At 41.6% G+C, this 16,863-nt stretch overlaps 2 protein-coding genes across 4 annotated transcripts in view; one reads left to right on the forward strand and one right to left on the reverse strand.

Moving 5' to 3' along the window:
• On the reverse strand, positions 1 to 7,995 carry LOC136678321 (transmembrane 4 L6 family member 1-like). Of its 2 annotated transcripts, XM_066656336.1 has the most exons (7): positions 7,833 to 7,995; positions 6,489 to 6,530; positions 4,501 to 4,681; positions 3,997 to 4,065; positions 3,513 to 3,658; positions 694 to 880; positions 1 to 337 (listed from the first exon to the last, which is right to left on the reverse strand). In XM_066656336.1, exons 3-7 carry the CDS (start codon positions 4,669 to 4,671, stop codon positions 323 to 325), a joined length of 588 nt encoding a protein of 195 aa, XP_066512433.1. In that variant the 5' UTR covers positions 4,672 to 4,681; positions 6,489 to 6,530; positions 7,833 to 7,995; the 3' UTR covers positions 1 to 322. The 2 variants fall into 2 exon arrangements, with proteins under 2 accessions (XP_066512433.1, XP_066512432.1); XM_066656335.1 differs by lacking the exons at positions 6,489 to 6,530; positions 7,833 to 7,995 and adding an exon at positions 5,166 to 5,290.
• Positions 7,357 to 16,863, forward strand: part of LOC136678320 (ferroxidase HEPHL1-like) — a 21,034-nt gene continuing 11,527 nt past the window's right edge. For both annotated transcript variants that reach the window (XM_066656332.1, XM_066656333.1), the window contains exons 1-11: positions 7,357 to 7,754; positions 10,233 to 10,477; positions 11,899 to 12,111; positions 12,925 to 13,101; positions 13,558 to 13,812; positions 14,013 to 14,181; positions 14,576 to 14,715; positions 15,350 to 15,493; positions 15,801 to 16,006; positions 16,339 to 16,492; positions 16,633 to 16,845. In XM_066656332.1, coding sequence (XP_066512429.1) covers positions 7,525 to 7,754; positions 10,233 to 10,477; positions 11,899 to 12,111; positions 12,925 to 13,101; positions 13,558 to 13,812; positions 14,013 to 14,181; positions 14,576 to 14,715; positions 15,350 to 15,493; positions 15,801 to 16,006; positions 16,339 to 16,492; positions 16,633 to 16,845 — 2,146 coding nt within the window. In that variant the 5' untranslated portion in view covers positions 7,357 to 7,524. The remainder of the gene's footprint in view (positions 7,755 to 10,232; positions 10,478 to 11,898; positions 12,112 to 12,924; positions 13,102 to 13,557; positions 13,813 to 14,012; positions 14,182 to 14,575; positions 14,716 to 15,349; positions 15,494 to 15,800; positions 16,007 to 16,338; positions 16,493 to 16,632; positions 16,846 to 16,863) is intronic.

The raw sequence follows: 16,863 nt of genomic DNA on the forward strand, positions 1-16,863 counted from the left end.
AGCTGTGAAACTAAACTTCACATTTTATTAGAATGGAAAGTACAGTACACACTTAAATAATTATCAGAAAATGTGTCTTTACCCACTTGTATTTGTCTCATCTGTGAACAAGTTTCATCTCTGAGCTGTTACAGTAAAAAAGTTCTCTGTACATTAAGTTATTATTATAATTACTATTATTAAACCAGGCAGAGGAAGCAGCACTTCCTGTGTGTAACAGCAAGAAACGGTCAACATCATCTTGGTTGATTGTACAACTGATTTGGAAACAGGTGTGGTCTTGTAGGCAGTGTCCTCAGAAAACCAGGTAAGTGGCCAATGTTTAAGCTAGGTTCCCCTGTGCAAAAAAAAAATATTGAAGTAAAAGAAAGGTAGTCCTTCTTCTTTAACACCAAAACGTACCAAACATTTATGTGATTATTTTTGCATTATTACACTATTTCCTATAAAGTGCACGTCACACGAGATGTTAAATCTAATAGCCTTGTTGTCCCTAAAGAAAATAGTTAATTCACCATAGAGTAGGACCCCCACATGTCTGTGGTGGAGGACTGCCATATTTGACACATCCAGGCCACTAGGTGTCAGTATAAAAGCTGTTCCTCTTCAATGTGGAGAGGAATGAGCACAGTTTTGTTATGGAAAATTTAAAGACATGCTACACATGGGTATTTAGTTTTCATTGTGCTGCACCTGTCTCTTGTTTATGCAGGTTCCACACAGGCATCCCAGAAGGCCGTTGGCCACCTGAGACAGCAAGAGGATGGCCTCCAGCGTTGAGAGACCCAACAAAATGGAGAACAAAACAATGTTCCAGAGTACCACAATCCTCGGTCGCTCACACTGCTCCCAGACCTCCTGATTGAACAGGTAACTTTCACTGAGGAGAAGAAATCACAAATATATTTGTTGGGTTACATTTATAGGAATACAATGTAAGAACGGGCTCTTTTTGCCTCCTGAGCTCCCCCTACCTGCTGCTGAGTGACCAAGTTTCACACACACGACTGGCTCTCAGGGCTTCTACATAACATACACTCCCAGACAAACTCATGTATTTACATCATTCGCAAACAGCCCTTGGGGCTTCAGCTGAAATCAAGTCTGGGGAATGTGTGTAAAATAAAAATGACTACATGATAAAACCCATATATTACTCAAAATACAGACTGGACCATGTTATTACAACCATAAACTTTGTAACTTTGGTGGTACATTGGCTGTTATAACCACAGCAACAGACAGTAAAGCACTTATCACCAGAATCGATGTCCAACGCTAAAAACTGAGCCAATCCGGCTAAAGTTAGCAGGCGCTAGCACTCACCCTCTTTCATCAGTAACTCTCAAAACCAGATTATAACCCTGTCCTCAACAAAGCTTGGGTTCCACCAACACAAAGTGTAACTTTAGCAATTTAATCCACACAGCAACTGGAGAAAAACACTTATTACCAGAATCGATGTCTAACGCTAAAAAGGTGAGCTAATTCAGCTAAAGTTAGCAGCTGCAAACCATGTCTCACTGCTCAGTGACTCTAAGAGTTACCCATTTCTCGTGAGAATCCTCCGCCTTGTGATTCAGAAGTTGCTTAGTGCAGTAAACCATCAGAGGACCCGGCATAGCAGCCACTGAGGCTCTATTCTCCCTGTTACAGCTCTGAGGAACATTAAAATCATTTAGAAACTGTAATTTTAAAGTAGAAATACTACATAGAGTTCTTTTAATAGGAAAGGTTTTATTCCTAGATTTAGAATTGCTGAAGTTTTAGAGGCTTTAACACAGGACTAATAGCTTTTCGAGAAAGTGAGGGATTAATGTAAGATGAGGATTGAGTTAAAAAAGAAGACTTTTGTTTGAAACTTAAGTTGAAAGATTTTCACTTCCTCAAAACACATTTCCCTACTGCATGAGTATTTGCATGTGTGCAGCTTGAGTTTTCAGCTTGGTTTACTTCCTCTGACCTATGTGAATTTCTTACAGGAAAAAAGAAAAATACGAAAGATACAGGCAACCAGTGATAGAAAATATTTTCTTACTCTTAGGTATGCATTCATGGCATGAACTGTGAAAGACCTCTGAAGTTTAGCAGCAGATCCTTAAAGTCCTGTAAGTTGTGAGGTAGGACCTCTTTGAATCAGACTGTGTATTTCCACCATATCCCACAGACGCTAGATTGGACTGAGTTGTAGGGCACTGGCCAAGTCAACATTCTGAACAATGTTCATATTCCTCAAACAATGTCTGAATAATGTATGCAGTGCATGCAGTGTGGCAGGGAATAATCTCCTGCTGAAAGGAGCCACTGCCATTAGGTAATATCACTGACACGAAGGGGTATATTCGGTCTGTATCTAATTATATAAACAAATACGCCCAAACTGACTCCACTGGTTCGGCCACTTGAACGTCCTGCTGTTTGTGTGACACATAACACATAATATTTACTTGATGTAAAATAAACCATTATTCATAGGACCAGGACACCTTCCTCCATTGTTCCATTGTCTAAATCTTATCCCCATATGCCCAGAGTTGGGACTCTCAGTGGTGGACAGGTCAGAATGGGGACTGTGACTAATCTGTGAATCACTGTGACTCTGGTCCCTGACACCTTTCTGTCAGAGCCAACATTAACTTTTTTCAGCAGTGTGTTTCACAGTAGCTCCTTTGTGGCATCAGACAAATGGGCTAGTCTTCACTCACCCAACTATCAAGTTTCCATGACCCTGTCACTGGTTCAAGGGCTGCCCTTTTTTCATGGACAACAACCACTGTATAACAGGAACCCCTCTCTAGGCCTGCTGCTGTGGAGATGTTCTGAACAATTACAATTACAATTTCACGCTAATCAAAGTGGCTCAGGGTCTTACACTTGAACATTTTTCCTGCTTCAAACACACATTCTGTGTGAATGTAACTTCCTTTACCTGTCAGTGGTTAAAATATTGGTGAATCTACTCCTAAATAAAAATATATCTTAACTACATACAGTAGGGATTCAGTATTAATATATAGCGCAATATACAATGTTTCAAAAACAATGATATGATGAACACATTTTCAGTATTTCAGTACACATATTTACAGCATCTGTCACTAACTGACGGTCATTAGAGGGCGCTGTCCTCAGTTCAGCAATCGATTTAAAGATTAGCTTAAAAATATTAACATTGACAAAGCCAAAAGGGTACTGTTTAAGGGTGATGTCGTGTTGGTTTCAGTTCATGGCAGTGTTTCTGTGGCTTTTTTTTATTGTTCACATCAATATCTGATTTAAATCGTATCGCCCAAATTTAAGAAATATATTGTGATATAAATGTTAGCCGTATCATCCAGCTCTGCTTACAATGAGCAGAGGGTGATAGGGCTTGGCCACTGAGGTGGGGGAGGTAGAGGAAGTGGTTACAGAGTGCATTGATTATTGATTTAAAATAGCTGTTTACAGTATTTAGGGAATCTCCTTCTTATGTGTGTGTGTGTGTGTGTGTGTGTGTGTGTGTGTGTGTTTACTTTAAAGTCTTATTGGAGAAGGGGTAGATAAACAGTCCGTCTCCGGTGTCACAGAGAGGGCCCTCCTTCAGTCCGACTACAGTGATAATCAGACAGTACAGCGCTCCTGCCACGCCCACAACAGCCATCACCATGGAAATCAACATCTGAAACAATAGAAACAATAAACAGAAATGATGTCATCTAGCTGCACACACCCCAAGTTACAGTATGTGGACATTGTTGATCATTCCATTCAAAACCTTTATTAGGAAAAGCTGCTTATTGTTCCACTGTATCATTTAGTAAGATAGCTTCGCCTTAAAAAGGATGTACACAGAGACTTTTACAGCATATTTCAGATGTGTTTCTGCTGCTCCACAGTCCAGGGACCACATGCTTTACATACCTCTAGCTGATGCATATCATTACATGCCAGTAAATTACATGACCATATATATATATGTGTGTGTGTGTGTGTGTGTGTGTATACAGGCTGTCTCACCCCACATCTATTGGCTAAGCAGCTCCCCTCCATTCCTGCTGCCCTGATCACTGAAGCAGGTAAAAGCACCTATGAAAATGACAGAAAAGGTTTTAAGGATGTGATATGTGTTTTTGTAGACAGTGCATAGTCCCAGGGTGATGGAAAAGTACACAGGGAGCTAAATTCCCTTCATTCATCCCTTTTCATACCGCTTTCAGATCATCAGAATGAATTTAAGCCTAAAGAAACATATCCATTCTTCTTCTATAATCACTTAATCTCAGTCAGGATCAGGGTCACGGCGGCTCCAGAACCTGCAGAATCACTGGGCCCTGAACACACTCACCCAGTCACTCACAAACTCACATCTGTCGTAATATTCATGCCACCGATCCACACATCACAAACACACCAAACTCCTCACAGACAGTGGCCCGAGACAAGGCTCGAACCCAAGCCCCTGGAGCTGTTCAATGTCAATAAAACACTGATAATAAACAATAACAAAAGTCTAATATTCACCAGAGCTCCTCCTCCAATGACCCCAGGGAACAACCACACACACTCAGTGATCTGCTCTGTGCCCCACACCTCTCCATTTGGGAAGAAGAGCAAGATGTTGGCCACAATCGAAAGCAGAGCAAAAGGAAAGAGTAGGTCTCCTGTACATCTCGCCCAGCGTCCTGTGCACATGATCAGCCGCCTGGGAAATAAACACACCGCCGAGACAACACGAGGTTCAGAGGGTTCTTCTGCTCAGGAGAAGTAATGAAAGTTTAAAACAACACTGGTGTCCAGATAAAAAGGTTTACAACATTACAATAAAGATGTTGCAAAGGGTTCTTTGACCAATGCCATAGAAGAACCACTTTTGATTCCATAAAGAACCGTGGTTGTTTTAGAGGCCTTTTAAAGGTTTAAAAATCCATCACTTCTTTTGCAGGACCATTTTTTTTAAAAGTGTGCAGACGGACTAATATGAAACTACAATGATATTCAGTAGAAACTACAGAGAGATTAAGGAGAAGCCAGAGACATATTACAGAGGAACTACAGAGAATTAGAAATGTTAAAAAGAGACGACAGAAATATTAAGGATATTGCAGTGGAACTACAGAACCAATATAGAGATAGACCTTCTCGTTAATTTTCTTCACTATAAACCCTCCCCCTCTGCTCAGCCTTACCTCTGTAACCTTGTTTTTACTGAAATCAAGAGTGATGGACTTCAGGATCCTGTTTCAGCAGATTTGTCTCTTCATCATCCACTGGATGAAGATTAACTCCCGTTTATATTTGGGATCAGTCAGATTATCGGAGAGAGAGAGAGGGAGAGAGAGAGAGAGTGTGTAAGTGTGTAATGTGCAGAGTGATGTCAGAGCTCTCTTGTCCTTGCGGTCGTTGACACTTGCAGAGTGATCAATACATGTATTACTTTGTTTTGTTTTGTTCTAATAAATTATTGTACATTCTAAGTTTACTAATAATATAAAAACCCTGAAATAGTCTGAGAAGAACCAGGGTTCTCATGTTTTAAAAAAGGGTTGCAGTCGTTCTCTCATCAAATGCGTTCCATTCCATGTGCTCCCTGAGCTCCCCTCTGGAATCTAATGATTAACAGTGGTACACAGTCCTGATCCTGGTGTGCCACTGCCCTGAATGTTGTTGTTTTCTACTCACTCTGTCACACCCACTTCAACTTTGGAAGGGATAGTTACACTGTTTATACCTTTAGTGAATATAATGTACTTTTACTGTACCTTTATTTCTGAGAGTGTATATAAGAGCAGGGTGTAAAATGTACAAAAGAAGTGTGCAAAAACACAGAGCACAAGATATTTATGTTTCATTAGTGTCAGGAAAAGATGTGTGAGTGTGTATGTGAGTTGGATGGAGGGGGGTGTATTCTCGGCTGTACTGAGTTCAGAACCAGAATGGCTTGCGGGAGAAGGACCCTCTTCATTCTCTCTGTATTGTCCTTCAGGGAACAGAAGCACGTCCTGTAGCAGAGCGGAGAGTCCATTGTTGCGGTGGCTGAGGTCTTTCACAGTCCTCTGGGCCTTGGTCCAGAACCAGTTGTGGGAATACGAGCCGTTTTCCTTTGTTGATTCATCACACACGGCTTGACTGTGCTGCCAAACTCTGTCCTTGCAGCAGGCTGAGAATTTTACTAATATGTTGTCTAACTACGTATAATTTTAAACGCTTATTCCAGCCAAATATTACTGCTGAATATAACTACTTAGAATTTTAAATGCTTAATCTACTCGAATGCAAATAGGTTATCTAGTTATTTATAGATTTACAGGTTTATACCTCGGAAATATTACAGTTTTTATGTTGAAATTCAACACAACCAGATGATCTGGACACATTTAAGACTTTGGGGCCAACAAATATTTTTGATGTGAACAATAACAACCAACAATATTCACAGAGAGAGAGAGAGAGAGAGAGAGAGAGAGAGAGAGAGAGAGAGAGAGAGAGAGAGTGTAGGTTACACCACTAACCAGCAACTGAATGGTTTCTTTTCTATCTTCAGCTCCACTTCACTAGTAAAGAAACAACATAATCACCACTGGCTTAAATATCAGTAACACTGCTACTTTTTAATTAAGGTATTCATTAATATTGATAATCATCTTATGGCATTAAAGTTTACACTCTCTAGACATGTGTTATTGATCTGTCATGACACACTGGACCACAGGTGAAGGCCTGCTGCAGGGACTAGTTGTTTACTATGTGAATGCAGCATGAATAAGAACATGTAACCGCAGAGACTGCTTTCCAAAGCAGAAAGGAGCTTTAATTTCAAGACTGAGTAACTTTAAACACAAACAGAACCATCAGCATTTCCTGTCTGTCTTTTAGAGTTTTAATCAACTGGAATAAACCGAGTGTGTTGAGGTATATCTTCTGTTTAAACGAACCATGACAAACTTCACAGTGGGACACATGCCGTTCAAACAAAACGGGCGGTGTATGTTTACAGTTATATATACAGTAATGTGATACAAGAAGTAATGTATTCATTGTCGGTGTGTGTGTGTGCGCGCGCCGGGGGGTGTGTGGGTGTGTTTGCGCATGCGCAGTTCAACAGCGAACGACAGTTACGTCCCTGTGCTCCGTTTCTCCTGTGAGGAGATTTCTGGCGAAAGTTTTATTCCTGTTTTATAACCACACCTCTCACTCTAATATCAGGGTGCGCACTGAAATCTGTCATCATTAAAACTGGTCGAAGTCGTGGTCAGAAACTTGGGACAGCGGTGTTAATTTCTGTGTCCCTTTTCTGCTGTCACCTCCCGGCACTTTCTGTTCTGAGTTAAAAAGGGAGTAAACCGGAGAGTAAAAGGAGCAAACGTACTTCCCCTCCCTCCGTCTCTCTCACTCACTCACTTTCGATTTGTCTCCGTTGTAGCAGTATGTTTGTGTGTGTGTGTGTTTAATTTGATAGCTGCTTATCTAAATCGTTAATGGTGACTGCGTAATCTTCTGGCGTTGGTATTCAGAGCCAGAATAACTGCCTCGGCTTCGGGTTGGTGAATGATTCGGAGTCTCTCAGCGGCTCTGATAGGGATTTTACCGGTTCATTTCCTCGCCTGCTGGACAATGACACAGCCCGTTTACCGTTTGTGTTTGTGTTTTTTAATTATAAATCTTGGACTTAGTGAATGCGCTATTCGGGAATATAACATCGGAATTCGGGAAGAGGACTGGGACTATGCGCCGTCTGGAAAGAATCAGCTCAATGGGCTCAAATTCAGCGAAGACGAGTGAGTAACTTAAACTACATCCATCCATTATCTGTAACCGCTTATCCAACTTAGGGTCGCGGGGGGTCCAGAGCCTACCTGGAATCACTGGGCGCAAGGCGGGAATACACCCTGGAGGGGACGCCAGTCCTTCACAGGGCAACACAGACATTCACATTCGAGTCGCCAATCCACCTGCAACGTGTGTTTTTGGACTGTGGGAGGAAACCGGAGCACCCGGAGGAAACCCACGCGGACACGGGGAGAACACACCAACAGTCACCCGGAGCGGGAATCGAACCCACAACCTCCAGGCCCCTGGAGCTGTGTGACTGCGACACTAACCTGCTGAGCCACCGTGCCGCCCACTTAAACTACATTCACTCCCTAAATGTGAAATATACGCAGGTCGCAAGAAAAGTGAACATTAGCAAACATCAGCAAACACCTGCTCAATGTTGTTTAATGATGGATCTGATAGAGAATATTTCTTCTCTACATACAATCATAAAAACAAACAGCTATTTTGGTCGAACTGCATTTTTGCTTTTGAATGAACCGTATGACGTATTTGTGACTTTAGGTGTCTGTTCTTGGTTAAAAATAATAATAGCATTAGGGCGGCATGGTCTGTGTCTGTGAGGAGTGTGGTGTGTTCTCCCTGTGTCCATGTGGGTTTCCTCCGTGTGCTCTGGTTTCAACACACGTTGGTGTGAGTGAATGTGGGAGTGTGTGTCGCCCTGTGAAGGACTGGCACCCCCTACAGGGTGTGTTCCCACCTGGGTAGGCTCCAGACCCACCACCACACTGAACTGCCAATGAATGAATTATTATTATTAATAAAAATACACAATATTATGTTAGGCTCAATGCAGGAATACACTCTGGAGGGGGCTCCAGTCCTTCACAGGGCAACACACACTTACACATTCACTCACACACTCACACATACAGACACTTTCAAGTCTCCAATCCACCTACCAACGTTTGTTTTTGGAGCATGGGAGGAAACCGGAGCACCTGGAGGAAACCCACGCAGACACAGGGAGAACACACCACACTCCTCACAGACAGTCACCCGGAGGAAACCCACGCAGACACAGGGAGAACACATCACACTCCTCACAGACGGTCACCCGGAAAAAACCCATGCAGACACAGGGAGAACACGCCACACTCCTCACAGACAGTCACCCGGAGGAAACCCACGCACTCACAGGGAGAACACACCACACTCCTCACAGACAGTCACCCGGACTGTCAAGCCTGCAGTGACACTGTGCCTATATCGAATTAAACCTCTTTTAAAAGTTTCTCATAAATTCAGAACAACAAAGTCTGCAGTACTTTCCCTCGTAGTGTCCCCACCTCTATCCAGATATAGTTTTGCAAAGTGGCTACATTGTGGTTCACTTTCTGTGAAATGTACTGTAACTGGAATGCTGTGATGAGGATTTCTAATAGCACTTTTGTGATCATTAGTGCTTATCTTAAAAGCTATCCTTATCATCCAGACACTCAGGAAACCGCAGGCACGTCTAGAACATAAATCACGCATGGATACTACACAAGCTAATGTCTTTATACTAAACACTTGGACACTGGGCCATTTCCAACTTTGTAATTACCAACCGAAATGTTCTGAACCCACGTCTGTGGTCAAGAAAAGGAGATCAGTCTTCACTAAATTCCTGATATTGGACTCCCATCGCCACCCTTGTTCTTGTATTGATCTCTCCACCAAGGGGTGTGGCTTCATACAGCGCCCTGAACCCCATCGCAAAAACATCTGAGTTCACCTCCCCACTTCAGCCTTTACAGGCCTGGTCCGTACTAGCAAACTGCACATTTATATGTTTGTACTTTTGTGTACTCAAATATGTGTTTAAGACGGTGTCCCATTTTTCAAAGGTGCTATCACACTTTTACCTCATTACACCTGCAGAACACTATATCCCAGAGTGCAGTGCGGTTTTCCTGGTACTGTAGATACGACGAAGGGAAAACTGCAAGATCTTGAGCTTTGTAATGTGTGGACTTTGGGACAGAGATCTCTCTCTCTCTCTCTCTCTCTCTCTCTCTCTCTCTCTCTCTCTCTCTCTCTCTCTCTTGTCTCACATTGTCAGCTGATATAATCCTTCCTGTTGTAAGTTAAGCAAATTATAAGCACATTATTCATCACTTTCATAGCAAAGTATGTAAAGCAGGGCTCTGTGCAGTAGCTGGTTTACACTGCACAGGGTAAATCTGCAAAGAAATTTGCAAAGAAAAGCTTGTAACAACAGCTGCCTTTACACATTAATGACAAAATATCTTTACATTAATAAGATACGTATAACCACCACTTCACAAGGTTCATGGGACATACAGGCTGTGTGTAGTGCTGTGAACTAATTTCGGAAAGTACCAAAAAAGTCAGGGTGTGTCTGATATTCAAAGGTACAACATGCTCAACCTTTTCTCATTTCCCTTCGTCTCTCTTGTTTCCTCTTTTCTAAGGAATGCAGCCTTATATCTGGTGCAAGGTCCGGGAAGCATCGGGAGCATTTATAAAAAAGCGGTGTATCGACAGTACACAGACCGAAGTTTTTCTGTCGAAATGCCGAAGCCGGATTGGCTGGGATTTCTTGGACCCGTGATCCGGGCAGAAGTTGGGGATGACATCGTGGTGCATTTGAAGAACTTTGCATCTCAACCGTATTCCCTCCATCCACACGGAGTGTTCTACAAGAAGGACTCGGAAGGTAGAAGAGATGTTACTGAGTTTGAAGGAAGTTGCTGATGTGCTTTTCTCACCTTGTCTCTCTGTAAATTAAATCTTTACTGATTTTATTCATCCAGTCAAACACAGTGAGCTGCGGAGGATATGGAGCTAAATAACTGACATCTGAGTCTTTATAGTTGAATTATATTCATATAGCATTTGATAAACTTTAAAAATATAAATCCGCAATTCATAAATTATAATTGTAGCAATGCACTTTTGTGTTTATAATTTTTTTCAAGTTCAGATTCATGAATTTACATCTCAAAAATACAAATCTAGGTCAGAGTTCAACCATCCCGGCTTCTCAAAGAAAACAGTACATTAACCAATCACAGTGCCCTCTTCTCACATCCACCAATCAAAGAGCAATCTGACACCCATCCTCTCCTCCCTTCGGCTGCGGAAACGTGTTGAAAATGTTGAGATCATATATCACAAACTTTTGTGTGTGGAGGCATTTCTGTGATCCATGACTCTTTCATTTTCTGGTACTTTACAGAACTGAAAGTCAGCTCATCTGTCCCTGTAACCCACACCAACACCAACTGAAACATCTGTTACTGCCTTTCTGTTTCAGCTTTTCTGTTTAACTTTACACCAAAACAGGGCAGAATCTCTGGATTATTAAAGCCGCAGCAGCAGAGAGTTCATGGTTTGCTCATGTTTTACACAAAGCAGCGTCCTCTTCAGTGTTGTAGCTGGTGTTTATGTAGTCTGATGTTTATAGTAACAGGTCTGTGACTGTGGAAGTTTACTTTCTCTTTGAAGAACAACCTCTGGCCTAGATTTTAGTTTTGAGATCTGAATTTAGATCTCATTTAGAAGATTTTAATTTATGGATTTATTGAATGTAGCACCAACTCACAAGTGCAAAAAAGCACATTTAAAAGCATTGTTAAAACTTAAATTCATGATTTATGACGTTATATATATTTATATAAGATGAACGGCATATGAATATATTAAAACTATAAAAATTCAGATTTCAAACACATATGTCAGTGATTAACACCGTACAGGGACTACACCGGAAGAGCCACTGAATGCAGGTCATTACAGAGAGAAATTAATATTATATATAAATAATAAACAAAGGAATATGCTGTAATTAGACCCAGGTTTAGTTTGGAGTTCAGTACGTGGTGTTTTAATGTTTGATCTGGACACAGCGTCTCTATGAAAGTTCTAAACTCAAAATCCCACCCCAAGCTTTATGGGGCCTCACAGATGCGATTGCACATGCACTCACACACTCACACACACACACACACACACACACACACACACTATACAAGAGTTTATTTGCATTTATTCTGTTTGTTCTTTATATACAAACCCCAAACATAGCTTAATTACAGTGCAGCTTCAAAGAAATACTAACCACACTATGTACCCCAGGTGCCCTTTATCCAGACGGTACATCTGGTAAACAGAAGAAGGATGATGCTGTGCGTCCAGGTGAAATGTACACATACAGGTGGAAAGTAACACCGGAGTTTGCCCCAATGGAGTCTGACTCGGGATGTCTTACTTGGATCTACCACTCACACGTAGACGCTCCTAAAGATATCGCAACTGGGCTAATAGGGGTTCTGCTGACCTGTAAAAAGGGTAATGCACACACTCTCTTTCTCTCTCGCTCTCGTTCTCTCATTCAGTCACACACACACACACTCAGTGATCTGACCTGCCAACATTGTAATCTACTCCCAGAAACTCACCCATACTTGTGCTCTACTCGCTACACACACAAACATTCACATTCACCCACACACTTCCCGATATACCACTACAGGAGCCAATACTAAACACTCACCTAGAAACACACACACACTTATTTACACATATACATCCACATAAACATATTGTCACACTCCAATTAAAAGCATTTATCTCTGTGTTTGTGGGTGTTTAGTTTACTACATCATTTGAACACAGCTGCAGTCCCTCACACTGTGTGAACATTTCATGACGATGAATGAACCAATGGAAACGCTCTAAAATGACTTTGAATAAATCTTTTTACACAGAATTTCATTGAAGACTAAGAAGGTTCTTATGAAGGCTTTATGTAAAAAAGGTGAAGCCACCTTCTTTACCCTGTGTTGTACATTAATATTCATTATGTTCTCTCTCTCTCTCTCACTATCACTCTGTCTCTCTCTGTCTCTCTTTCTCTCTCCCTCTCTCTCTCTCTCTCTCTCTCTCTCACTCTGTGTCTCTCTCTCTCTCTGTCTCTCTCTCTCTCTCTCTGTTTCTCTCTCTCACTCTGTCTCTCTCTCTCTTTCTGTCTCTCTCTTTCTGTCACTCTCTCTCTCTCTCTCTCTCTCTCTCTCTCTCTCTCTCAGTTGCTAAAGCATATTACTGAAAATACATAAACATATATATACCTCTCTCTCTCCCTCCCTCCCTCCTTCCTTCCAGGAGCTCTGGACAGTTCAGGACTGAAGCAATCTGAAGTGGATCAGGAGTTTTTTCTTATGTTTAGCGTGGTGGATGAAAACTTCAGCTGGTACTTGGATGAAAACATACAGAGATTCTGCCCTGATTGTGACCAAGAGAGTGAGGACGAGAACTTTGAAGAGTCCAACCTCATGCACTGTAAGCTCCAGTTTGGGTTATTTAAAGAAACTCACTGATTATTATTAGAGATATCTATAGGTTTATAATGAGCTATGGTACATATATATATATATATATATATATATATATATATATACACACATACAGTAAACGCACACGCCTTTCATTTTGTATTGGCTGCTGTGGAACTAACAATATTTCTTAGTTTGTTTGTTTTAGGGTATTCTTCAGATATAGGCTCAGTGTTAGTAATAAAAACCTGTAATGAGTCTTATTCTTCAGTCTGATTCTACAAACGGACTATTACAATTTTATTTCTGTTACCCTTTTGCCTCTTTCTACATAGTGTCTTTATCACTGTTGCCAAAGTACACCTTGACTGACTTAAACCTGACAAACTGATTTATGGCTGTGTGCTTTATACATCACTTCATTTTAATGTGAGTTCTTGTTTGTTTCTCTGTCCTCTATCAGCGATAAACGGATTTGTTTACGGGAACCTCCCCACTCTGTCCGTGTGTTTGGGAAACAGGGTGTCGTGGCATCTTTTCGGAATTGGAAATGAGATCGACATCCACACCGCACACTTCCATGGCCACACTCTGCTGGACCGCGGTCATCGCACTGATGTGCTCAGTCTGTTTCCGGCCAGCTTTGTCACGGCAGAGATGGTTCCTAAAACCCTGGGGAAGTGGTTGCTCAGCTGTCAGGTCAATGATCACATGCAAGGTATTTTGTGTATCATCTACCATATAACGGGTTATAATTATTACACGGCATCTCTTTCAGAGGAATATGTTGTGTGTTTATGCGGATTTACTGGGTCAGGATTGATGTGATTTGTCGTTCCATTCCATTTGTTGTGAATATGTAATCCTCTGTCATTCTTTTTCTCTCCTCTCTCTGAAACTCGTGAAACTCGTGAGCAGCAGGAATGCAGGCCTTCTATGAGGTATCTCTTTGTGGGAGTAAAGCTGCAGCAACAGAAAGCCCTGGACGTGAGAGGCACTACTTTATTGCAGCAGAAGAACAGCTCTGGGACTATGCTCCGTCAGGAAAGGATGTGTTTACAGGGAAATTTCTAACTGCAGCAGACAGGTAAATAATCCTGCACAGGCTCCAGAATTTGATTTGTGTGTCCAAGCAGGACTAATATCACCAGAACAGCTCTGTTTGATCTGTTAGAAACACATGTTTATATCTGGACAGGTCTAAACTCAAAAGAGTGGTGATGAGTTTGGTTTAAAACACAGGTGTTTTTCTGCATGGGATTAAAAACTAAAGGAAGCGCTGAGTTTGATTCAGAGCTGTAGTAGGTAATTCTGACTGTAATTTACATGTTAACATGACTGATTCAGACGGAAATAAAATCATAATCATCATCATCATCATCTACACGAGAGGAGTTTATCTCTGTTCACTGTTTAAATTTATTCACAACTAAATAGGATTTTTTTTCAAACACTGTGTAAATTAAAGTTTCTCTCTGCAGTGACTCTGAGGAATTCTTCACTACGAATCAGGGAAAACTTGGGGGCAAGTACTATAAAGCCCGATATGTTGCGTACACTGACAGTTCGTTTAACCAGAAGATCCCACGAAATGGATCAGAACAGCACCTTGGGATTCTGGGTAAGGTTCATTTAAATGTGTGAAATTAATTACCAAACCATGGGTTTATCAGAGTTATTTCAGTTATTTTCCTCTCTCTCTCTTTCTCTCTCTCACACACTCTCTCTCTCACTCTCTCTCTCACACACTCTCTCTCACTCTCTCTCTCACACACTCTCACTCTCTCTTTCTCTCTCACTCTCTCTCTCTCACACACACTCTCTCTCTCTTTCTCTCTCTCTCACACACACTCTCTCTCTCTCACACTCTCTCCCTCACTCTCTCTCTTTTTCTTTCTCTCTCTCTCAATTCAATTCAAGGTGCTTTATTGACATGACAAATTAGTTACATTTGTATTGTCAAAGCCTGGGTTACAATTTAAAATTTAAGAAGAACATAAACATTGAATTAAACAATAAAATATTGAATTAAATAAATACAGGGGGTAACTTTTTAGAACTTGGAAACACTTGGCAACATTTACCACAGTGACTGGAACTGGAGGAAAAGGTTATATATGTGGGGAGAGGGGTGTGTGTAACCCCTCTCTCTCTCTCTCTCTCTCTCTCTCTCTCTCTCTCTCTCTCTCTCTCTCTCTCTCTCTCTCTCTCTCTCTCTCTCTCTCTCTCTCTCTCTCTGTGTGTGTCTTCCACAGGTCCAGTTATCAGGGCTGAAACTGGAGATGTTCTTGTAATAACTTTTAAGAACTTAGTATTTGACTTAGGACACCATAACTTCAGTCTCCAGCCTCATGGACTACACTATGACAAACGTTATGAAGGATCCGTATATCAGGATGGTGAGACACACACACACACACACACACACACACACACACACTTTTATTCCTACCTTTATCTTTTGAGAAAGTAATAACTTATGCTTAATAGTTGTTTCAGTGAGTAATTAAAGTAGCAATCTGTCAATTTTTATACTATTAAGTTAATTATTATTATTATTATTTAAGATTATAAATTTTAACTCACAAAAAATGAAAAATCTAACTGCTTTTTGAACAGGACAGATCTTGTAGGTCTTTAGTAGTTCAGAGTTCTCTGGTCAGTGTTAGAGGACTCTTATAAAGGACAGTGTTTGGGTCTGTTCAGGTTCTGAGAAGCCTGGCTCCAGTGTGGCTCCTGGTGAAACGTTTATCTATCGCTGGACTGTGAGAGAAGGACCATCCCCGAATGATCCTCCCTGTTTATCATACCTGTATTTCTCTGGTACTGACCCAGCTAAGGACACAAACTCTGGGCTCGTGGGACCATTACAGGTGTGCAGGAAAGGAGTTCTGGATGAGAGTGGCCGTCAGGTAAACCACTCCCCACCCCTCTCCACACTCACTGATACAGTCTGCTCAGTTTATGTAGTTGTGTAGATCTTTATAAACATCAGAAATGAGCACTTCAGGAACACCTCTGACGTTTTAGCAGAGAGTATGTAATTGTGGCAGAAATTGACCTGCCCAGCACAGGTGAATACAGCTTGAGTTCCAGCTCGGGTAGGAGCACCGCTCAGTAACTTCACATTCGCTATAAGACAGAGGCAAGTTAGAGGTTAACAAAGCAGCAGACAACATTAACCTTGTATTCTGTTGTCTTTCAACTACTGTGTGTGTGTGTGTGTGTGTGTGTGTGTTTGTAGCATTTAGCCTCAGAGGTCCAAAAGGAGTTTTTCCTGCTATTCTCAATCATGGATGAGAATGAAAGCTGGTTCCTGTACAAGAACTCCCAAGATTTTGGGAGCGGTGAAACAGACTTTGCAGACCCAGCCTTTCAGGAGAGCAATAAAATGCACTGTACGCACTGTTATTGCTCTTAACAGATCAATATGAATATTAAGTATTAATTATTACTACTTCCATCTTCATAAACTGCGTATTTGTTAGTGTTTGTATGTTTACTACCCCCCTGTGTGTGTTTGTGTGTGGTCTCTCAGCCATGAATGGCTTCATGTATGGAAACCTTCCTGCCCTGGACATGTTTGAGGGAGATCATGTTGTGTGGCACACTCTGGGCCTTGGCACCGAGGTGGACATGCACGGCGTTTATTTTGAGGGAAACACATTTAAACGTGACGGAACCACGCGAGACACGCTCAGCCTCTTCCCTCACACCAGCGTCACCATCTCCATGACTCCTGACAATCACGGTGAGGAGCAGGACACGA

The sequence above is a fragment of the Hoplias malabaricus genome, chromosome Y (genome assembly GCF_029633855.1).
Source record: "Hoplias malabaricus isolate fHopMal1 chromosome Y, fHopMal1.hap1, whole genome shotgun sequence".
NCBI lineage: Eukaryota > Metazoa > Chordata > Actinopteri > Characiformes > Erythrinidae > Hoplias > Hoplias malabaricus.